General features: G+C 43.3%; 1 protein-coding gene across 1 annotated transcript in view; it reads right to left on the reverse strand.

Annotated features, from left to right (window-relative positions):
• Positions 1 to 24,385, reverse strand: part of LOC124775294 (probable G-protein coupled receptor 158) — a 227,814-nt gene that overhangs the window by 150,681 nt on the left and 52,748 nt on the right. The window contains exon 3 of the mRNA XM_047250132.1: positions 2,063 to 2,131. Coding sequence (XP_047106088.1) covers positions 2,063 to 2,131 — 69 coding nt within the window. The remainder of the gene's footprint in view (positions 1 to 2,062; positions 2,132 to 24,385) is intronic.

Below are 24,385 nucleotides of genomic sequence, written 5' to 3' on the forward strand. Positions count from 1 at the left end.
GAAAATAAATAATAACCATTAACATTTGCAGGTAAAAAATATTTTAAAATACCGTGTATTTGAATTAAAGGCGGGCCTGATGATCATGGAAGATTAATTTGCAAACACGGACCAAGAAGTAAGACCTGAAATATCTTATAACAAATAATAACGACCTAAATCATAGAGCTACGCGCTTCGGTTTCGTCAAGAAGGTCTATATAAATGGCTTATCTCACAATAAATATTAAAGCAGAATAGTCCAGTTCCAAAAGCAATATTTTAAATAAAACTGAATTTGCACTAAAAGAAAGCTTGTACAACACAAACTACGTTCTCTAAGTAACAACTACTGCGCCGATGTGCGAGCATCCTTTAATCTTCCGTAAACGGCCGAGTAGAACCGAGCGAAGAAATGGGTCGTTGTTCTTCGAACGCAAAGCACGGTAATGGGTTTCATCCTGGATGCCGAATCGAGTTGCAACGCCATGCATTTCGTATCTGTACAATTCGTACCGCATTCCATTATACGCATGTTCCACATTAGTTTGCATTACAGAGATCGTATCGATAGATGCGAGTAACGAAATATATTTATGAGTAACGATTCGGCACTTCGAATCAGCCAAAGTATTCTTCACGAAGTACCGAGTACCTACGATTTGCTGCAGCTCTGGCAATTAGCGGATTGTTAAAAGTTAGAATATTTTACAACCAGTAATAAATTAATTACTATTATACTATATCATAATTTTAATTAGCAGAAACTATCATACTTCGTAAAGTTCACGGATGTCCATTGTTGTGTATTTACATGAAATTTTGTTTGTGCATTGTAATGCACTTTTGTCACCGAAGTGAAGTATTGTGAGAACGTTAGTGAAGAAGTAAAAGGAATACCGACACAGTTGTAATGCATGAAAAAAAGCCGCTAGACCGGATAGTTTTCAGTTTGAAAATTTTCAAGAAATTTCATGTTTAGGCTACACAAAAATACTAACCTAATTTCCAGCGGAAAAGCAACTGATGTGACGGAAGAAGATAGTTAAGAAAATGACTGGTGTTTGGAATAGAGTCCTTCGGTCGTATTTCATTAAATTACCCTACATAGATAGATCCCTCAACAATGCTCTTTCCCACATGTTTTCTGAATGTGTTTCTATCGGACGTTGTTCTTCAACTTTTCTTACTGCTTGCCGGGAGATCTGTCAGTGGTGTAGTCAAAAAGAGTTGTGCACAATTGATGTGACAGTCAGATCTCCGTTCGGACCTTCTTATTTATATTTTTATTAAAAATGAAACTCCTCCAGCGGTACTTAATATTTCAATATTTATTTGGCTGTTAGTTTCTACGTTGCGTCAACGTGATCTTCAGGCCCGTGCACTTTGATGATATCAGTTGTGTGTCGCTGAGTACTAGAAGTCCGCGGTGAGCAGGTATTGGTCTCATCCACACAAATTTGATATCATCAAAATGTACGGGCCTGAAGATGGCGTTGACGCAACGTCGAAACTAGTAGTCAAATAAATATGAAATCTTAAGTACAGCGGTTCTAAGCGCTACAGTCTGGAGCCGAGCGACCGCTACGGTCGCAGGTTCGAATCCTGCCTCGGGCATGGATGTGTTTGATGTCCTTAGGTTAGTTAGGTTTAATTACTTCTAAGTTCTAGGCGACTGATGACCTCAGAACTTAAGTCGCATTATGCTCAGAGCCATTTTTGAACCTTAAGTACAGCTGAAGGAGTTTAATTTTTAATAAAAATTATACCAGCTGTTGTCCCATCATCATCCAATTTAAATATCGATATACGAAGGTTCTCATTTATATTTTCGTAGTTTCCCCTAAACCATGTGAGGTCAGTCCAGGAATTGTTCATTACAGGGCACCTTTCCTGCCGCAGGTGTCTCCAACTGCATTCGTGCTCTGCCTGTAGGTTGATGAGCGGGTGCAATTCATCCTTTCTGCCGTCCATCCGTCCTTGCTTCTGAAGGTTGTTTGCGAGGAAGGTTACTCAACTCAGCAGGTATGTAGAAGGAAGGATACATGACCGGAAAATAACCAGGTGAACAAATTTGACTCACCGTGGCGTACAACAGGAACTCTCCGAGTAGTATGGTTTCCAGGATGGTCCACATGCCGGCAGCTATCGTCTGAAACAGAACAAAAGCCAATCATAAGCGTCATAAGACACGTCCAACCAAACCAATCTGTTGAAGATAACGCAGTTAACGAGGTAAATATCAGCTAACTGTACACCTTCGTTACCACATTTTTAAATCTGATTTAGATGATCAGAAAATACACTGCTCGACAATTGTTAAGAGACAGGGACATTGTTGGACGGAATAATTACAGACAATGATGGACGACGTGAAACAAATACACACGTAAGAGAGATGGAGTTATTTAAAACGAAAAAGGGTACAGATTTCACAAGAGAAGACAGGATAACGGACATAAATCAAGTTTGTGTGTGGCATTTGTCAGATTTCCATCATAAACATCGATAACACTTTTTTATCCATTGTGGATGTAGAACATTGTGACTGCCGGCCGGTGTGGCCGAGCAGTTCAAATGGTTCTGAGCACTATGGGACTTAACATCTGAGGTCATCAGTCCTCTAGAACTTAGAACTACGTAAACCTAACTAACCTAAGGACATCACACACATTCATGCCCGAGGCAGGTTTCGAACCTGCGACCGTAGCGGTCTCCCGGCTCCAGACTGTAGCGCCTAGAACCGCTCGGCCAATCCGGCCGGCGTGGCCGAGCGGTTCTAGGCGCTTCAGTTTGGAACCGCGCGACCGCTACGGTCGCTGGTTCGAATCCTGCCTCGGGCGTGGATGTGTGTGATGTCCCTAGGTTAATTACGTTTAAGTAGTTCTAAGTTCAAGGGGACTGATGACCTCAGATCTTAAGTCCCATAGTGCTCAGAGCCATTTGAACCATTTTGAACATTGTGACTGTTATATAAAAAGGTTTTCAGGAATTACATCTATTTAAAAAGGCGGCTGGATGAGGTAATTTCTGAAAACATTTTTATGAAGATCGATATCGAAACCTCACCAAGGAATATCCCTCGTCGGGCACTGACGATTTTACACCTGTTGAGGAGTCCTCTCAAAAGACGGTTTCCACTTCTTGCGGGGTTCAGGCAGAGGGTCTGCCAAGAGCATCCCAGTGGCGCTCTTGCGGTTGTCAACCCGTGGACTGCAACCCACGTAAGGGGCCGTGAACGCTGGTCGAGAGTCGAGGACAAGATAAAACTTACCACGAAATTCAGGGGTTTCACTCGTCGGTCGTCGAGGTTAGTGAGTACTGAATGAAGTAAGAGCTGAACTGCCTTGCCGCCATCCTATAACACGCACAAGGGAATGGTCGATTCCGTTATGTCGAAATCTGCCCTGTTTCTTTTTTTACACAGAAAGAAAGACGTCAGAAGAAACTGCTAAGGCGGACCACCAGTACATTTTTTAAATACTGAAAATTATCGAAAGCGTGTGTCACCAGGCTGCCGGATATTTACGTCCTGCAGGCTGATCTACAGGGCTGGTGTGTGGTCTTGGATGGCTGCTCACGGGGTAAACACGTAACACGCCACAATGCGATCTCCAGCTTGCCGAGTTGGTAGTTTCCACGACACAATCGTTCACAAGAACCACTCGCTAGAACATGCTCCTTCAGTTTCCAGATACAACAAGGAAGGAAGGAAGGTAGACTCGTGTTTTACGTCCCGTCCACAGCTAAGTTTGTTTCAGATGGAGCCTTGCTCGGATTTCTTTAGCGGTATGGTTCACCCAAGAATTGAAGCTCGATCTCTCGGAACGTGAGTTTACGGCACTAGACACTGCTCTACGTCTTCGTAAAAATAACGCTGCATCAGTATTAAAGAGATTTCTTAATAACTGGCTAGTAATAGAATTTATAGGTTTGCTGATTTGCACAACTGATATTGAGACACTGGCATTTCGGCATGTACAATAATTGATATAACTCAGTCGTTGCAATATAAAGGCAGAGAGAGAGAGGGGAGAGAAAATTGTTACCGAATATGCGTGTAATTTTCACAGGTAAAATTATAGAGTACCTCGAAAAGTCTGTATATTAGTTATGCGCTGTTATAGCTTATATCCGACACCTCTGTGTATCGTTCACCGTCTTCAACAGTTTTGTGTAGAGCTCCAACAGAGAAAGCATTAACGACAGCACGTTCTTTACGCAGGTACGGATTTAATGAGATTTGAAAATCACAGACATATTGAATGGAATTTTGAGGATGATTGAAATTTCTGTGGTCGTAGTGATTTGCAAATACTATTTTCTCTGTCAATTTCCTTAAAATGCCTAGCTCCGACGCATAAATCTTTAACAGTGGAGGCAGAAAAAACGTTTCTAACAACTCAGGCACACTTGTCGATCGATTGGAGCTTAAGGTTATAGTTCCCCAGTCTGTCAAAATACTTCAAACAACGACATAGAATTTAGTGACAATGTAAGGAAACTTGTTAAAGAGTGGATATGTTGGTATGAAACTTAAGAGAATGAGGGACATGCAGGTACTGCGAGGCGGATGAGACGGGGTGCACTGTCAAGGTCATGGCACGGGCGAGTGAGAACACTGTCACTTAAATTCCTACAACAGTACTTCCAAGTCGGTGGAATCTTGGGCCAGTCGCGGTGTTATTGCGTCGCTTGTGTGTGTAAATCCACCTTAGTCAGCGATTGCTTGTTATATCTTAGCTTCGTGGCTGCCGGTATTGCTAGTCCACGTTAATATGGACGCTTGGTTTCGGACAGGGTCTTGTCTTAAGACGAAGCATCCAAGTGATCCACGTCAGATCGTTAGTAACCAATGTCGAGTCTAAGTAATAGCAAAATATCAAGGAAGATTGAAACATATATTCGTAAATTTAATCCCGATGTTTTAGAGCTCCGGTTTATGTACAGCGGTGCTGAGAGAGAGCCGATGTTTCAGTGTGTGTATATATATATATATATATATATATATATATATATATATATATATATATATATGTGTGTGTGTGTGTGTGTGTGTGTGTGTGTGTGTGTGTGTGTGCGCGCGCGTGCGCTCGCTCCACTTGTTTCGAACCGTTATCCAACGAATGTATAAAACTATCAAAACTTCAAAGACATCTATCAACCAAACAAACAGAATGTACAGGATATTTTCATGATCTCTTTCAAATCAAGAAAATAAATTTTCCTATGAGTAAACCCACCATGGAAAAGTCTTCAAGACACAACATACTATGTACAAGAGTTTTTTATGTGCTGTCTTTTTGAATTGCAAAGAAGGGTTCAGTTCACATCGTGGTAGAAGAACTTATTATACCCTCAGCAAATATAATAAGTAATACTTTGTTTGATGAAAATTGAGGCTAAAATTAACCAGTTTTAACCCCGTTATTGATTATTCTTACCAATGACTAAAAACACCCGAAGAGATGTAGATGACGTTGTAACAAGTACGGGGTCGGCAAGATACACGGGCCCTTCAACAACTCGTGACGTCAGACTAGCCGCCTTGCAGTTGTGTTGTGATTATGCAGTGAAATATTGTAAAATGATATAGAAAAAGAACAATGAAAATTACTATTAATACGGAAACTATGTATTTCAAGGATAATCTGTGAACAAAGATAAAAATGAATAGACAGTCCTCTAACGGGGAAGAAAGAGAAAAAACTAACGACTCTTCGTTTTGTGCTTGATTGTAAAGGGACGTCATTGACGATTGGTGATGAGAATGGTCTGTGTTTGTTATTAATACTGGATGAAAAAGCATTCTTATGATAATAATACGCTCAGTCCGGAGCCGCGCGACTGCTACGGTCGCAGGTTCGAATCCTGCCTCGGGCATGGATGTGTGTGATGTCCTTAGGTTAGTTAGGTTTAAGTAGTTCTAAGTTCTAGGGGACTGATGACCATAGATGTTAAGTCCCATAGTGCTAGAGCCATTTGAACCATTTTTGATAATAATAATTAATTCTATGAAGGTGTAAACTTGTGTTTTCCTTTCAATAGTGTAGGGAAAGGCATCACATAATTATTACTGAGCTGATTTTATTTCAAAGACGCCATTACGGGCGAGAACATAATTTTAAGTCTTTCATTACGCCACACGGCTTAAAATAGGAACTCCCGCGCTGAGAATTATCTGATTAAGTGTTTCACTTGAAAGTGAATTAATATTTCATTGCAGAAACAGTTTTTGTTAGCCTGGACCAGTCACCAAGGATCAGGTCTCACGATTCACTACAAAAAATAATTGTAAGTCAGATGTAACAAAAACTTTAATCCGTTCTATAACAAGATTTCAATGTGAACCTCACAGAAAGAACTGAGTCTCTTCTCATTAGCATAACAATGCAGCTGGTCGGATTTTAATGTGCGCGACATTTAGCTTTGCTAGATTTCATGGCTAATACGTGAAACACAAACATGCTAGACTGCTTGAACTCGCAGTTGAACAGAAATTAACATTACTCGCACAAAAATCAAAGCCTTTCACGTAACAGTCAAGATTTTGGTGCACTTTAACACAGCATTTCAGCTTCGTGTTGCAGAGCGGCACTTCGCGTCTGCAAACGGCGAAAGCTGCGTGAAACATAATATTCTAATAACGGCAGGCCCTCAGAAAACAGGCGCCCAAGGAAAGTACATTTCTTTTTATTGAAAATAGCAAATCTCCATTATGGTGGCTTTAATGATGTTGCACTTTCTAATCTGCAACCTTCCATGTCAAAGAACATCATTACGTGTTAGTAGAATTGAGTATTCTGCATTTACAACTGCATTTACCATTGATACTGAGAATAAATCATCTTAATTATTTCTTGTGCTACGGGAACATCGACAATAACATCATACAATTCGGATATTAGTACACAGCGCCCTCGCGCCGCTGTGGCTGCTGTACGAAGTGCGGCGGCGTAACTGGCGGCGCGCGCATTTGAAGTTGCGGCCGACCGGGTAGCGGCCGGTATAACAGGTACCTTGGGACCGGCACTTCATTGGAAGCCGACTCACACTGACGTATCTACAAGCAAATAGCTGCCACTACCTTTCCCAGATGATGGGTGTTGTCAGAACTTTGGTTATCAGAGCACATAGCTTCGCTAGCGAGAGAAGAATGATCTATGCTTAATACGAGCTTAAGAACACATAAGCAAGGTGCGTGGATTACGGGTAGACTACGTGAGAGCCGCGTGCGTGCTTAAAAAAGGGTTTTTTATTCAGCTTCATTAAAGAGCGGCAGACCTCTTGTTTTTATGATCAACTGCATTGTAACGTGGTAACGTGTAATTTTTGTAAAATAGTTAACACTTAGGGTTCTGGACCTTAGTCTGTAAAAGCGGAAGCCGTACAGCTTGTCCGTCCTTCTGTCCGTCTGTCTGTCTGTCCAATTGTTAAAAACCATTTCTCCCGGGAATAAGTAGACGTATCAAGCTGAAATTTATGTCATACCGAGCAGTTGTCAGAAGACGATTAGTTTGGCTTTAGAAAAGGTAAAGGCACCATGAGGCATTTCTGATGTCGCGGTTGAAAACAGAAGAAAGGCTGAAGAAAAATCGACACACGTTCATAGAATCTGGCGACCTGGAAAAATCGTTATACAATGTAAAATGGTGCAAGATGTTCGAAATTCTGAGAAAAGTAGGGGTAAGGTATACAGGAAGACGGGTAATATATAATTATGCTATAACCAAGAGGTAACAATAAGACTGGAACTTAAAGACCGAAGTGCTCGGATTAAAAAGGTTGTAAAACAGGGAAATAGTCTTTCGCCCCTACTTTTCAATGTATACATCGAAGAAGCAATGAATAATGTAAAAGAAAGGTTCAAGAGTAGGACTAAAATTAAGGGTAAAAGGATATAAATGGTAAGATTCGCTCTTTTCTGGTGGAAGAGAAGTAGTGAGTTATGCAAAAAGGCAGGGTGGCAGTCGCCACTGGGCGGTTATAGTGGATGGTGTGTCCGATGGAATGTGGGGTTTCCTGGACAGCAATTGGTCATCAATGCTGGTGCTTAGTTTTTATGGTGTGAGCGTTGGCAGTCGATCAATTAACCCGGTATCATCTTCTGCGGTTAGTGAAGGAGATCTTCGACGCTAGGAGTGCTGCGAGCACTTCGGGCTGTGCTCCTCGACAATCCCAAAGGATTCGATATTGTGCTCCATGACGGCCCCTTGCTGAAATTACTTGAGCAATGGGTACCAGTGTTACATGTACACGTCATCCGCTTTTATCTCGACGACAGGACCTTCCATATGCAAGCTGGAGCTGGAATATCCACTGTTCGTCGTATCTGTGTTGTCAAGCTGCAGGGCTCAGTCCTTGGACCGATCCTGTATGCGCCCGACACCGCTGATCCATCTGATGATAAACGAGCTTCAGCCGCAGCATAACGCCAACACTGCAGCTCGCCTCTGACATACTGCGCTACAAGTGGAGCCAAAATTCAGTGCTGCCAAAGAGTAGCCCTTGGTAGTGCAACGGCGTCAACTCCATTAGAGAATATCGACGTCAGGAGTCAGGGCGACATGGACGACCTCCACATTCCTACCATGTTGGTTCTCTAGTGGGAGCAGCAGCAGATGCAGTCACACAAGGATTGGAACAAGTTGATGTGTTTCTCCGTTTCAGTGTTCAGTGAAGACCCAAAGCACACCTGTAATAAACGTAACGTAATTGTGGGCCAACGGTCCCTGGTGGTGATGCGTAGTCGTATGAGCAGCCAGTAGAGCAGAGCAACCTTGTAAACATTCCTTTCTGACGATGGCGATGAATCAATTAAAGATCGACACGGCTATGGTGCGGCCTGTCCCTACTGCGACAGGTGATGGAAGCTATGTCCTCCTGGGAGCAGATGCTAAACGATGACTGCACTGGTGGACGGCTTTTGATGGCAGGGTGGCCAATAATTATATGCGCGAGGGCCAACCTTGTAAACATGCATATGCCCCAGGTGTCACGTAGTTCCTCGGTCACAATGCTACAGGAACGGCCTGGATTTCGATAACACTACTGATTGCTGATCAGGTGCTGTACCCATGCACTAAATCTGTCTGTGCTGGAGAGATGCTAGTCTTCTTCCGGACGTTGCCACTATATTTCTTCCCGCTGTGAAGATTTCGGCCTTCAAATTCCACTGTAGCGGCGTTGACTGGCACAAGATACGGCAGTCGCCGCCATGCTGACTTCTGGTCTCTCGCGGTTCTAGGCGCGCAGTTCGGAACCGTGTGACTGCTACGGTCGCAGGTTCGAATCCTGCCTCGGGCATGGATGTGTGTGATGTCCTTCGGTTAGTTAGGTTTAAGTAGTTCTAAGTTCTAGGGGACTGATGACCACAGCTGTTAAGTCCCATAGTGCTCAGAGCCATTTTTTGACTTCTGGTCTGCAAAACCAGCAACTGACGCAGTTCCGCAAACGGCTGGGAAGGTGTACCACGGAAGACCCCCGTGCTCTTGGAGGGAGGCACTGAAGTGTGGTGGTTACAGTGGTAATGATGACAACGAATAGCCTAAGACAGAAATCAACTGGTTCCAAACTGAGTCTAATTCCAAACTGAGTGTGGCTGGATTTTTCGCCTGCTCCTACTAGAGAACTGACATGCATGAGATGAGGGTGTCGTACTGGCTGACGTGACGGAGTCTACTCGTAACCTCTTCATCCTGCAACGGGATCGACACTTCCAAGCGCTGTTGTCGTCATTCTATTTTGTGGCAAAGGTGAGCTTTGCAGAGGTACTAGCGACTTCATCAACGTCATCGTGAGAAACTAAAAACTTGTGCGAACTCTAGACGCTTGTGGTGGCCATATGTCATTTGTTCTTGATTAATAATCTGTCTTTTTTTATTTTCTCTGTAGAAATATACCGTAGGTTATATGCCAGGTATGAAGGCGGATGAAAGTTGGAAAAGTGTGAGTGTAAGCAGTAGACAGAAGTGTAGGTGAGTGTTTGAATAATTATGTAAAGGTAGTGTTGTCATGTAAATATATTAAGAGTCGTCCAGGAATCAATATTCTGTGTGTTGAAGTTCCAGAGTGCTTGAGAGAGTATAGGATTTTTTTCTTCTTTTCCATTTTTGCACTATACTCCTGCTTCTATCCGCGATTCTCTTCTCAGGTACGCTTTAAACCCTCGTTGTTATGGTGTATATAGGGTGTGTGCGTGAGTGGTTGCCAATGATGTGTCCACAACAGAAACGTCACGCTTACAAATGAATTAGAAACAGCGCTGCTACTGACAACCTACATCTAAAGGAATATATTAGATAAGATATCTAGTCATAATGGTATTCTGATCTAGCTTAATCAGACAATCGATAATGTTAAATAATGTCCTTCAAGAATGAATACCACTACATGCCGTAAAATTTTTATTTTCAAACAAAAAAGAAAAAAATAAATCTATAAAATCAGTATGGAATGTTAAAGCCTACTCTTAATCTACACCTACATTTAAATCTACATGGATACTCTGCATCCACACTTAAGCGCCTGATAGAATGTTCATCGAACCACCTTCACAATAATTCTCTACTATTCCAATCTCGAACAGCTTGCGGGAAAAAACAAACACATATATCTTCCCGTGAGAGCTCTGATTTCCCTTATTTTGTTACGATGATAGTTTCGCCCTATGAAGGTTGATGTCAACAAAATATTTTCGCATTCGTAGGAGAAAGTTGGTGATTGAAATTTCATGAGAAGATTCCGCCGCAACAAAAAACGGCTTTGTTTTAATGATGTCAACCCCAAATCCTGTATCATGTCAGTGACACTCTCTCCCCTGTTTCGCGATAATACAAAAAGTGCTGCTCTAACTCCGTTAATCCTACCTGGTAAGATTTCCAGACCGCACAGCAATCTTCCAAAAGAGGGCGGACAAGCGTAATGTAGGCAGTCTCTTTAGTAGACCTGTTACATTTTACAAATGTTCTGCCAATAAAACTTGATCTATGGTTTGCCTTCTCTACAACATTTTTTATTTACAATTTAAGTTGTTCGTAATTGTAATTCCTAGGTATTTAGTTTAATTTACGGCCTTTGTGTTTGACTGATGAGGGGGGGGGGGGGGGGGATTGGGGCGAGAGTCGCTGGCGCCAGTGATTCTCTAATCTAGTGGGGGCAGTAATCCGGTTCGTTCTGGCATGCGCGTTTTCTCTTTGGTTTTCCTCTTCTGGGCGCTATTTAAGCGCAGCGCTTCCTGCTATGGCTTGCTTGGTTTTCCTCTCTGGGACCCTAGTGGTCGTGCTTGCCCATTGCTTGGCAATATACTGAATAACTTTAATATTCGGACACTAAGAGATTTTTACTTTGCTGCGTCATAGCTGTGTTCTGAATAAAAGAAAAATATAATATATCCACGTGATATATGAAGTTAGATGTCTAGTAAATAATAGTATGAATGATGTTTACCACTTGTTAAATACTACGATTCAAATAAAGCACTCTTCGATGTTTGCGTTACTTTAATATCTGGACAGATGGCAGTGCCCCACTTGTCTTCACCGTTCACACCGGGGTAAATACTTCGAATCAGAAGGCAAGTGTGTGTATACAAGCGAGGTCGACTGTCCAGACAGTACGATGCCACGAGAAAGCTAATAGTAGTTTTGAGATACGACAGCTCGTGATTTTTCACAACGTGAAAGGTAAATCATATAGGCAAATTGCTGCCACGCTCAACATGAGTAAGAGTATTGTGAGAGATATCGTCAGACGATTAAAAAATGAGGACTGTATCGACTCTATACCGCAAAAGGTTTAACCACCGAAGCTGGAGGAGCGTGACAAGAGGCAGCTGATACGGAAACTAAAGAAGGATCCTACAGTTAGTGCACCCAGATTAGCACGTGAGCTGCTAAAAGAGACTGGCAAGAAGGCACATCCTCAAACGATTTGCAGAGCATTGAATGAAAGTGGCTATAATGGAAGCGTGGCCAGGAAGAAACCGTATGTGAATGAACAGAATCGGAAGAAGAGGTTGTACTTTGCCAGGGAGTTTATTACGAAGGGTGAAATATGGAGGAACGACATCATTTTTGCCGACGAAAGTAAATTTAACGTTTTTGGGTGCGATGGACGAAACATGGTGCGGCGGAAGAAGAACGAAGAATTTACGTCACAAATATTAAACCGACTGTAAAGCATGGAGGTGGCAGCATTCTTGTCTGGGGCTGTATATCGATATTTGGTCGGGGCGAATTGGTATTCATCGACAGTATTATGGACAAAAATGTCTATCTGAACATAATAAAGAACGATTTATGGAAAAGTGCTGAAACCATACACGTTCAAATTTTACCAAGACAATGACCCGAAACATAAGGCTCGCATTGTGCAGGAATATTTGTTGTACAATTGCCCCAAAGTCTTACCACCACCACCTCAATCACCAGGTCTCAGTCCCATTGAGAATGTGTGGGGAGCACTGGAGCGACGTATTAGAAAAACACCAGTATCGTCCAAGGAAACTATGAAGTGTTGATGAAAAGAAGAATGGGACACTCTACATGCGGACTGTTTAAAAAAGATCATTTGCAGTACGCCGCAGCGTTTGAAAGAAGTGACAAAACAGAATGGGTACCCGACAAGATAGTGAAACATTTAATGTTCCACAAAATCTTGTCTTGAAATTATTAGTTCTGCAAAGTGTCCGAATATTAAAGTAACGCGAATATAGGACCGAGTTGTGTTTAAATAGTATTATGAAAGAACATATGTATGTTATCTTAATAAAATTTGAGATATTATTTACAAGACACATCACGAAATATAATACTTGGTTACATGATTTGTTGGTTTTCTTACGAATAAAGCTATGATGCTACAAGGTTAACATATCAAAGTCTCCGAATATTAAAGTGATTCACTGTATGTTGTGCTGGCGAGTCTTGGAGTGACCGTTACGGAGGAGTGTTGGTTGCTCGCGACCCTGTGTTATGATCTGAGGAATGCGTCGGCGGCGGGATGGGGTGAATATTGTACTACTTGATGCTGGATGCCTATGTATGCTATGTGGATTCTCGTCGTTTGCTGCTACTAAGGGTGGGTACCTGCTATTTCTTTGAAGTTGTGTTTTGTGACCAATGCGATCTTAATTTGTGTTCACAGGCGAAAACAGTGATCCATATGTGATTATCCCCGCCGTGGCGGGAATAAGGAATTCACTCTTGGTTCCGGTAAATGTTGGGTAGTGATGTTAAGAGTGTAAAACACTGCCCAGTGACGGGAGCACTAAGCGCGAGTAGTGTGAAGGCTGCATGAGTCATTCGAGGATAGTGCGCAGGCCATGTTTAATGTTAAGACAGAGTGCTTGTAATGTCACTTGAGTATCTTATGATTTATTCTGTGGTCTCCGTTTGAAGGGGCCGTGACTTTCGTGTCTTGTATTATGGGTTTTTGTGCTCTTGGTTCGGCAGGCCGTTAACTTCTCCAGATTTTATGCTTTTTTATTGGGGTCTGCCTGCAAGAGTAAAGAATTATGACCTGTAAGAAGTGAATAATTTTCCATGCTGTTTGTTTGAGGTCTTGCATATGTTAAGGGTATTACATTTAAAGGGGGCCTAACTCTGGAATGAGAGGGTTTGTGTTATGTCCTTTCGTTTGGTTGTCTGTCCTTGGTTTTTTTTAATGTTACAGTGTACTACGATCGTCGGGCACAATCAGTTCCGGACTGACCAATACAGGGGGCGGTGCCTTGATTGAAATATGTTCGGACGGCGTTAGTTCGGCCAGCTACGTCCTGGCGACACTCGGCGTTACTTGGCTGTATCATGTCAGTCGCTACTCGCCCCAGTAGTTGACAAAAGTTGAGTATTCTCTCTTGTAATTATTTGGAGATTGTTCTCGTTAATGTGTTCGGGGTGCACCAAGGTGCGTCGTCTGTTCCTGGTAGTTTGGTCACTCTTGTAGTAGGGGGTGGGTCATTCGTTGGGGTGTGTCCGCTGTTGCGCGGAACTTAAAATGCCTATTAAGAAACTGTCTTTGCTGCCTAAATATTGTTGTTATACTTGAAAGAGGTTTCACGAGTGAAATCCTTGGAATAAATCACTATATCACTGGCGGAAACCCGTTGTTCTATGATATGCTGATTGGTCTAAGGTTCCAGTTGGGAATTTGTTCTTTTACTTAAAATTTGGAAATATGGGGTGATAAAGAGGTAGATGTACAGTTACAGCTTGTGTGGAAGTAAATAATGAAAAGGTATGGATTAAAAAGAAATATATATAAGAGTGAAGTAATGGTATTTGGAAAAGACAAAGGGATCAACGGAAATATTACTTTGAATGGAGAAACCCATCAGAGTGGTAGAGAGTTTCACTTATTTAGGGAGTTAAATATCTAGTAATGGAAGAATAACCAACGAAATTAATATGATGTTACAGAAGGGAGCAATTTGTACTAAACAATAAAACACCAGATTTGGAATCAGGAAGTTTCAGAAAAAGCAAAATTCCTTATGTGTAAGAGTTATTACTTCCCTATTGCCTCCTATGAAGGAGAAACGTAGACAATGACAGAAAGGGACTGGAGCAGACTCCAAACAGGGGAAATGAAATTTCTCAGAGCAGTTAAAGGAAAAACAAGAATGAGCAGAGTAAGGAATGTAGATATTAGAAAGGATCTTAAAAAAGAAAGTATGAGAGATGAAATCGAAAAAAAGAGATTGAGATGGTACGGGCATATTAAGAGGAAGCATGGGTAGACTTCCCAAAATTATGGAAGAACTAAATATGGAGAGAAAAATACCTAGAGGGCGGCCAAGAACGCGGTGAAAAACTGGAGTGAGAATATCTGTGGAAAGGAAAGGTGTGACCTGGCAGCAAGTGGAGGAAGAAAAGTGGTGGGAAGACCGAGCCAAATGGAGATAATTCGTCAGCACCCAGACCCAGCAGTAGCTGGAGCGGTATCCAGATACAACAATTTAAAATTTGTTACTTAATATTCTGTACTATTGCTTGTTTTACCAATGTGGATTTAGTCCCGGTAAATTCCTACTAAATTTTTGGGCAGTTGTGCTTATCGTCTATATTTATCTGGGGCTGTTCGTTATTTTGTTAAAAGGAATGATCTTTACTTAACTTGTTTCTTGTAAAGACTGTATAAGGCCTTTAAGTACACTCCTGGAAATGGAAAAAAGAACACATTGACACCGGTGTGTCAGACCCACCATACTTGCTCCGGACACTGCGAGAGGGCTGTACAAGCAATGATCACACGCACGGCACAGCGGACACACCAGGAACCGCGGTGTTGGCCGTCGAATGGCGCTAGCTGCGCAGCATTTGTGCACCGCCGCCGTCAGTGTCAGCCAGTTTGCCGTGGCATACGGAGCTCCATCGCAGTCTTTAACACTGGTAGCATGCCGCGACAGCGTGGACGTGAACCGTATGTGCAGTTGACGGACTTTGAGCGAGGGCGTATAGTGGGCATGCGGGAGGCCGGGTGGACGTACCGCCGAATTGCTCAACACGTGGGGCGTGAGGTCTCCACAGTACATCGATGTTGTCGCCAGTGGTCGGCGGAAGGTGCACGTGCCCGTCGACCTGGGACCGGACCGCAGCGACGCACGGATGCACGCCAAGACCGTAGGATCCTACGCAGTGCCGTAGGGGACCGCACCACCACTTCCCAGCAAATTAGGGACACTGTTGCTCCTGGGGTATCGGCGAGGACCATTCGCAACCGTCTCCATGAAGCTGGGCTACGGTCCCGTACACCGTTAGGCCGTCTTCCGCTCACGCCCCAACATCGTGCAGCTCGCCTCCAGTGGTGTCGCGACAGGCGTGAATGGAGGGACGAATGGAGACGTGTCGTCTTCAGCGATGAGAGTCGCTTCTGCCTTGGTGCCAATGTTGGTCGTATGCGTGTTTGGCGCCGTGCAGGTGAGCGCCACAATCAGGACTGCATACGACCGAGGCACACAGGGCCAACACCCGGCATCATGGTGTGGGGAGGGATCTCCTACACTGGCCGTACACCACTGGTGATCGTCGAGGGGACACTGAATAGTGCACGGTACATCCAAACCGTCATCGAACCCATCGTTCTACCATTCCTAGACCGGCAAGGGAACTTGCTGTTCCAACAGGACAATGCACATCCGCATGTATCCCGTGGCACCCAACGTGCTCTAGAAGGTGTAAGTCAACTACCCTGGCCAGCAAGATCTCCGGATCTGTCCCCCATTGAGCATGTTTGGGACTGGATGAAGCGTCGTCTCACGCGGTCTGCACGTCCAGCACGAACGCTGGTCCAACTGAGGCGCCAGGTGGAAATGGCATGGCAAGCCGTTCCACAGGACTACATCCAGCATCTCTACGATCGTCTCCATGGGAGAATAGCAGCCTGCATTGCTGCGAAAGGTGGATGTACACTGTACTAGTGCCGACATTGTGCATGCTCTGTTGCCTGTGTCTATGTGCCTGTGGTTCTGTCAGTGTGATCATGTGATGTATCTGACCCCAGGAATGTGTCAATAAAGTTTCCCCTTCCTGGGACAATGAATTCACGGTGTTCTTATTTCAATTTCCAGGAGTGTATATTTGTAATTGGTGTCTATTAGAAGGCTGGTTTTGTAAAAGATTTTGTAAAGCTGTTTTTGGGGGGACGTGTAATAAATCTTTGTGAACTACAAGCCTGTGTTTGCGTTTTCTTGTGATCGCCCTTTGTGACTGGTTTGAGGATTGTAAATTTCACGTCGCAACTGAGAAGTGGGCTAGCTCCCTGAAGAGCCCGCTAGCTGGTCCTGCCCCCTGCCCTTCACCTGATTCATGTGGATCAGAAAACGTTTGTCTGACGCTAACTATTTAACCTCAATGTTCACGGCGCTAAGAATTTTTGTAATATGACAGGGGCCTCGAAAGCGTGATGTAGTTTACCCCTACATTCTTGGCCGGATTGAATCGCAAAATTTGAATATATCTCCTCCTCCCTCTCTCTTTGTCCATTTCCTCCACCTCCTCTCTCTGACCATGTCTTCCTCTTCCTACCTCTGTCCATGTCCTCATCATACTCTCTCTTTCCATCTCCCTCTCCCCCCTCCTCATTTTCCACTTGCCCACTACCTATCTACACCTACCACCTGCCTCATTCATCTTCCCCAACTTCTCCCTCTGTTCATTTCCTCCTCCAACTTGTTGGTATGTCCTCCGCTCCATTCCTCTCTGCCTGTTCAAAGCCATACTCAATGGGATGTGTAGCCCTTGCAATACTGTTTAATGAAGAAGGCCGGTACTACTCCCATAACACGCATGTTACACAAGGGCAGGTTACGTATCAGGGGCTTGAAAATCATTTATTTGCCCCTGAAGTGCTGGCTTCTGTGCAAAGTGGGTCGATAAATCAGGCTGATGCTACTACAACACAACGTACCTGTCGAATAGGGCAGTGTACAAGTTGGGGCCCAAAAAACCGTTTCCTGTCCGTGACATGTAGGTGCAAAGTAAGTTGATTTGGCAGGCCGATACTGTTTTTTATCTGTACCTCCGCTTCTATCAGAGCTAGGCAGCTATGTATCCAACAGTGCTGATACTTGTGAGGCCTGCTGTTTCTGTACCACATTTAAAAATACAGTTTAATGCATCAAAATAAACAACGCCGGCAAACGTACATATGTTACGAATAATGTACTGTAATTTAATGTACGAAACGCTAACTACAAACGTGGTCATTACTATGAGTAAAATTTTCACAGCTATTGTGCCGTAGTCCAACAGATATTCTGCATAAACTCAATATTTCCTTCTGTGCGAAACATTTTCAGGGAGTCCTGTATAGATGGGGACGAAACGACGGGACTCCAAAGAAAATCCATTCCACCGCATACAGTAGCCAGTGATAGGGGGGAGCTACACTGACACATGAAGAATGCTGTTTTTCCCAGTTACATAGAACCAAACCGCCATCTTGCTAATTCCCTTGGTGTTATGAAGAAAGATTGCCATAAAACTATGGGGTTGTTGTGGTCTTCAGTCCTGAGACTGGTTTGATGCAGCTCTCCATGCTACTCTATCCTGTGCAAGCTTCATCATCTCCCAGTACCTACTGCAACCTACATCCTTCTGAATCTGCTTAGTGTATTCATCTCTTGGTCTCCCTCTACGATTTTTACCCTCAACGCTGCCCTCCAATGCTAAATTTGTGATCCCTTGATGCCTCAAAACATGTCCTACCAACCGATCCCTTCTTCTAGTCAAGTTGTGCCACAAACTTCTCCCCAATCGTATTCAATACCTCCTCATTAGTTACGTGATCTACCCACCTTATCTTCAGCATTCTTCTGTAGCACCACATTTCGAAAACTTCTATTCTCTTCTTGTCCAAACTAGTTATCGTCCATGTTTCACTTCCACACATGGATACACTCCATACAAATACTTCCAGAAACGACTTCCTGACACTTAAATCTATACTCGATGTTAACAAATTTCTCTTCTTCAGAAACGCTTTCCTTGCCATTGCCAGTCTACATTTTATTTCCTCTATACTTCGACCATCGTCAGTTATTTTACTCCCTAAATAGCAACACTCCTTTACTACTTTAAGTGTCTCATTTCCTAATCTAATTCCCTCAGCATCACTCGATTTAATTTGACTACATTCCATTATCCTTGTTTTGCTTTTGTTGATGTTCATCTTATATCCTCCTTTCAAGACACTGTTCATTCCTTTCAACTGCTCTTCCAAGTCCTTTGCTGTCTCTGACAGAATTACAATGTCATCGGTGAACCTCAAAGTTTTTACATCTTCTCCATGAATTTTAATACCTACTCCGAATTTTTCTTTTGTTTCCTTTACTGCTTGCTCAATATACAGATTGAATAACATCGGGGACAGCCTGCAACCCTGTCTCACTCCTTTCCCAACCACTGCTTCCCTTTCATGCCCATCGACTCTTATAACTGCCATCTGGTTTCTGTACAAATTGTAAATAACCTTTCACTCCCTGTATTTTACCCCTGCCACCTTCAGAATTTGAAAGAGAGTATTCCAGTTAACATTGTCAAAAGCTTTCTCTAAGTCTACAAATGCTAGAAACGTAGGTTTGCCTTTTCTTAATCTTTCTTCTAAGATAAGTCGTAAGGTTAGTATTGCCTCACGTGTTCCAACATTTCTACGGAATCGAAACTGATCTTCCCCGAGGTCCGCGTCTACCAGTTTTTCCATTCGTCTGTAAAGAATTCGCGTTAGTATTTTGCAGCTGTGACTTATTAAACTGATAGTTCGGTAATTTTCACTTCTGTCAACACCTGCTTTCTTTGGGATTGGAATTATTATATTCTTCTTGAAGTCTGAGGGTATTTCGCCTGTCTCATACATCTATGAGACAGGCGAAAACTATGGGGAGCAGTTGCAATTCTAAAAATATAACTTACAGAGGAGCCAGAGCCTAAACAAATGTTATGCAATAATTGAACTCTTACATCAAATACTTCACCGAACATATTAAGGAAGACTTGTAACGTATCAGTCCCAGAAATCGACCCCTAGCGGAAATATGGGGCATAATTCTGATAGAAGGCTGATATGACTCCCTGAACGCATAGCTTTTACGCCTGCACGCCCACCAGTTGTCACTCGCTCCACCCCACTGCAGATGCTTAATGATCGAGCACCAGTGCTTTGCAGTGGTGTGAGTAAGAGGTTTGTGAAATACTATTTCGATTTTGGCAATAAGCTTTTCCTTTCTGTCAAACTGGGCAGTTTAGAAGCTGTAGCTTTGAATATTTTTATGTTGAGATTCACAAATGGAGCGTAAGTGAATGAAACGAATGATTGTATCATAATTAAGCGTGTGGCGCTGTTTAGTTATTAACATCGCTGTTGTGAGTTATTTTCTTTGGATTTTAAATATTGTACTGCTAAAGCGAAGTACATGTAGAGGAGATGCGCTATTCTTCAACGAGATTGACGCGGTTAAATTGTAAATCGAAATTCATTGACTTAATTTTATAATAATTCTGCAGATGTTTTTGATTATTCATTTTGATTTTTGAGGCGTGTATGCAGAATATCAATTCCAGCATATGATTAAAATAATATTGAACATAAATGTCTGTGAGGTTGACATATTATGCGCTAAAGTTACTTATTATTTTTTGCGTGGAATAACATGTATTCTCGAAAAAAATTTCGAAACATGTTAGACAGATGCATCCACCTTCCCTTCCTTCGTCTTCAACATGCCGCGAATTAGAGGGCTGTAGTTGTCACACCACTGTAGAGTACAGGGCGTTTATAATTAACCTTTCGCTACTTGAGAGTGTCCCCATGAGAAATGAGTGATCGTAGGACAATGAAACTTTGAGGAAACATTTGTAAGGACACATAAGAAGTTAACTGTGTGCCATGTCTACAATACAGGTTACAAACGATCCTTCAGTGTGATGACCATCTGCATATACATCCGCCTTCAACGGCACTAGATACTGTCCTACCGCTGTCTGAAACACCTGAGGTTTAGGTGGGATGTTTGCTAACTTCCTCGCTATGCCATCTTCAACCATCAGCGTGTTAGTGTCCCGATGAAAAGCCACGTCCTTCAGGGAACTCCACAAAAAGAAATCACACGGTTTGAGATCTAATTATCGCGGTGGTCACGCAGTTTTGAACGATCGGCGGATGATTCGGTTTCCTCCAAATATGTTACGGAGTAACCTAGTGACGTCACGAGAATATGAGGTGGAGCGACGCGTCGTGGCACGGCATCAGTGAGGCTTTGGTAGGCCGCTGAAGCGACACCACATCCTGCATTCATAAGTCACCTTATTCCCGATAATTCCGGTGACGGAGGCTCTGACGTTATGTTCAGTCGCATCCCAGATGTGTTCGAACGGGCTCAGATCTGGCAAGTTGGGGTCCAACACATCAACTGGAACTCGTTGCTGTGTTCCTCAAACGACTCCATCACACTCCTGACCTTATGACATAGCGGATTATGTTGTTGAAAAATGTCAGGTGGTAGAAGTCCTTAATTTAATCTACTTTGTGTTCACCAATCCTGATGTTAAACTTCTCGCTGATCTCATTTCTGGTACTTCTCATTACTTTCATATTTCTTCGATTTACTCTCAATTCATACTCTGTACTCGTTAGACTGTTCTTCCAATCATCAGATCCTGTTGCTCCATTGATAACCTTTCACCTTGAATTTCAATCGCGCTGTTGAACCTTTCTTTTATTTCCGTCATTGATTCTTCGACGTGTAGATTGAACAATAGAGGCGAAAGTCTACATCCCTGTCTTGCAACCATTTTTAATCCGAGCACTTCGTTCTTGGTCATTCACTCTTATTGTTCCCTCTTGTCTATTGTACATATATTATTCGTCGTTTCATAGAGCTTACTACTATTTTTCACACAATTTCGAACATCTTGCGCCTTTTGACGTTGTCGAACCGTTTTACAAGGTTGAATAATCCTATGAAGGTGTCTTGATTTTTCTTTAGTCTTGCTTCCGTTATCAGCCGCAACGCCAGTTCTGTCTCTCTGTAGGAATCAACATGGATTCCGGAAACAGCGATCGTGTGAGACCCAACTCGCTTTATTTGTTCATGAGACCCAGAAAATATTAGATACAGGCTTCCAGGTAGATGCCATTTTCCTTGACTTCCGGAAGGCGTTCGATACAGTTCCGCACTGTCGCCCGTTAGACAAAGTAAGAGCCTACGGAATATCAGACCAGCTGTGTGACTGGATTGAAGAGCTTTTAGCAAACAGAACACAGCATGTTGTTATCAATGGAGAGACGTCTACAGACGTTAAAGTAACCTGTGGCGTGCCACAGGGGAGTGTTAGGGGACCATAGCTTTTCAGATAGTGTCGGAAGTTCCATGCGGCGTTTCCCGGATGATGCTATAGTAGACAGAGAAGTTGCAGCATTAGAAAATTGCAGCGAAATGGAGGAAGATCTGCAGCGGATGGGCACTTGGTGGAGGGAGTGGCAACTGACCCTTAACATAGACAAATGTAATGTATTGAAAATACATAGAAAGAAGGATCCTTTGTGGTATGATTATATGATAGCGGAACAAACGTAGCAGTTACTTCTGTAAAATATCTGGGAGTATGCGTACGGAACGATTTGAAGTGGAATGATCATATAAAATTAATTGTTGGTAAGGCGGGTGCCAGGTTCAGATTCATTAGGAGAGTCCTTAGAAAATGTAGTCCATGAACAAAGGAGGTGGCTTACAAAACACTCGTTCGACCTATGCTTGAGTATTGCTCATCAGTGTGGGATACGTACCAGGTCGGGTTGACAGAGAAGATAGAGCAGATCCAAAGAAGAGCGGCGCGTTTCATCACAGGGTTATTTGGTAAGCGTGATAGCGTTACGGAATGTTTAGCAAACTCAAATGGCAGACTCTGCAAGAGAGGCGCTCTGCATCGCAGTGTAGCTTGTTGTCCAGGTTTGAGAGTGTGCGTTTCTGGATGAGGTATCGAATATATTGCTTCCCCCTACTTATACCTTCCGAGGAGATCACGAATGTAAAATTAGAGAGTTTCGATCGCGCACGGAGTCTTTCCGGCAGTCGTTCTTCCCGCGAACCATACGCGACTGGAACAGGAAAGGGAGATAATGACAGCGGCACGTGAAGTGCCCTCCGCCACACACCGTTGGGTGGCTTGCGGAGTATAAATGCAGATGTAGATGTAGATGCTGTGGAGTAAATGAGCTTTATTGGGGACCACTGGTATACATTCATTTTTGATGTCTTCCCCAATGGCGATGGCATATTAAAGCAGGACAACATTCCCTTTTATAAAGCCACAAGCGCACTACAGTGGTTTGAGGAACAGGATAGTGAGCTCAGGCTGATGGCGTTGACCAACAAATTTCCTGAACTGAACCCCGCTAGAACACGTCCTCTACGCTAGCAGACGCCCTCTGAGTTCCAGCAAACCATCGGCCCTTGACTTACGGGAACTGCATGAACTGAGCGCAGACATCTGGTACCATATACTTCCAGAACGCTATCAAGGATTCGTCGGATCCGTGCTCATACAGAAGCTCTGCTGTATTGTGTTCTAGAGGCGCTCGTAGTGTTTTGGCTCCTCAGTGTATTTCTCTATAGGTATTCCACTGTGTGACTCTTGAAGGAAGGGTGAACCTAACTGTAACCGTGGCAAGTAAACCTTTCGCAACTTCACGACTAATTTGCACTCTCTTCATTAGCAGCCGGCACCTGCTGCAGTCCCCGCGCAGCCTCTAGTGCAGAGGCTGGGAGCGTCGGAGGCAGCGCTAATTGCTGTCGTCGCTCGGGTCCCGGGTCTGCCGACGTCCCACGGGAGCCCTTACTGCCTGGAATACTCCTTCCTCCCTCCCCCTCTCCATTCTGGCGTGGAGGCGAGACACAGTAATTCGGGCTACAAACGAGGGACGTCGCTGCCTTCCAGCCGTGGCCCATCTCTAATGAGAGCACCTGTTAGCAGCACTGGACGTGTCTCCGTTAGCGGGACATTCCGACGTATGAGTCCGTTTCGAGATTATTTCTGTTACTGCTGCATAACTGGCCCTTTGGCTTCCTAAAGCTACAGACGTGGCCAAACATGGTGGCTTAGAGCGTGGGGTCACAATGGGCATACGAGAAGTGCAGAAGAGGCATTACGGTCTACGAATGCAAAATCTACCAATTTATGGAATGTCGCCCACTCTCGGGAATAGATTAAAGACTTCCTAGTCATTAGATTTCTACGCTTCCAACTAATCTGTGAGATATAAATGTGAAAGTAGTTTTCTGGTGTGCCCCAAGGGAGTATTACAGAGTAGATATAAGCAGCTGGAAACATTAACCACAGTTTCACTGTACGTTTATTAACTTAAGAGATGGATTATCAACAATCCATTTCAGTAACAGAGTCATTTCAGCAACAGAGATATTCAATAGTATAAAACAAGAAAGGAAAAATGATTACATTACGCTTTTAATAAAGCTGTCTTTGCCACAGGAAGGGACGATATATGCAGCTACAAGACTCTTTGACAATCTGTCGTGCGCAATAAAATGTATGATAAACAACAGAAGCGATAAAAAAATACAACTCCCTTTATACCACAGAAGAATCCTTGAATAGATATATTTAGTCATTTATGAAATGATATATATGTATATATGGCCTACGCTTGCTGTCCTCCATTGGCATTAGTTAATCCCAGATACCACAGTCGCCGAAAGGTTTGCCTAAGCAGAACAGTAAAGGGGCTCGACACCAACAGACAGGAGATCCTGCTAAACATAAGATCTGCGCTTGAAAACAAACACTTTACAGCTACTACAGCTGGTCCTATAGCCCATCGCTAGGAAACTTGCTTTTTGTAGGAGAGGTGCCGGGTTCGATTCCTGGGCTTGAGAAGGGTGTCTGTGTAG

This window comes from Schistocerca piceifrons, chromosome 2 (genome assembly GCF_021461385.2).
Source record: "Schistocerca piceifrons isolate TAMUIC-IGC-003096 chromosome 2, iqSchPice1.1, whole genome shotgun sequence".
Taxonomy (NCBI): Eukaryota; Metazoa; Arthropoda; class Insecta; order Orthoptera; family Acrididae; genus Schistocerca; species Schistocerca piceifrons.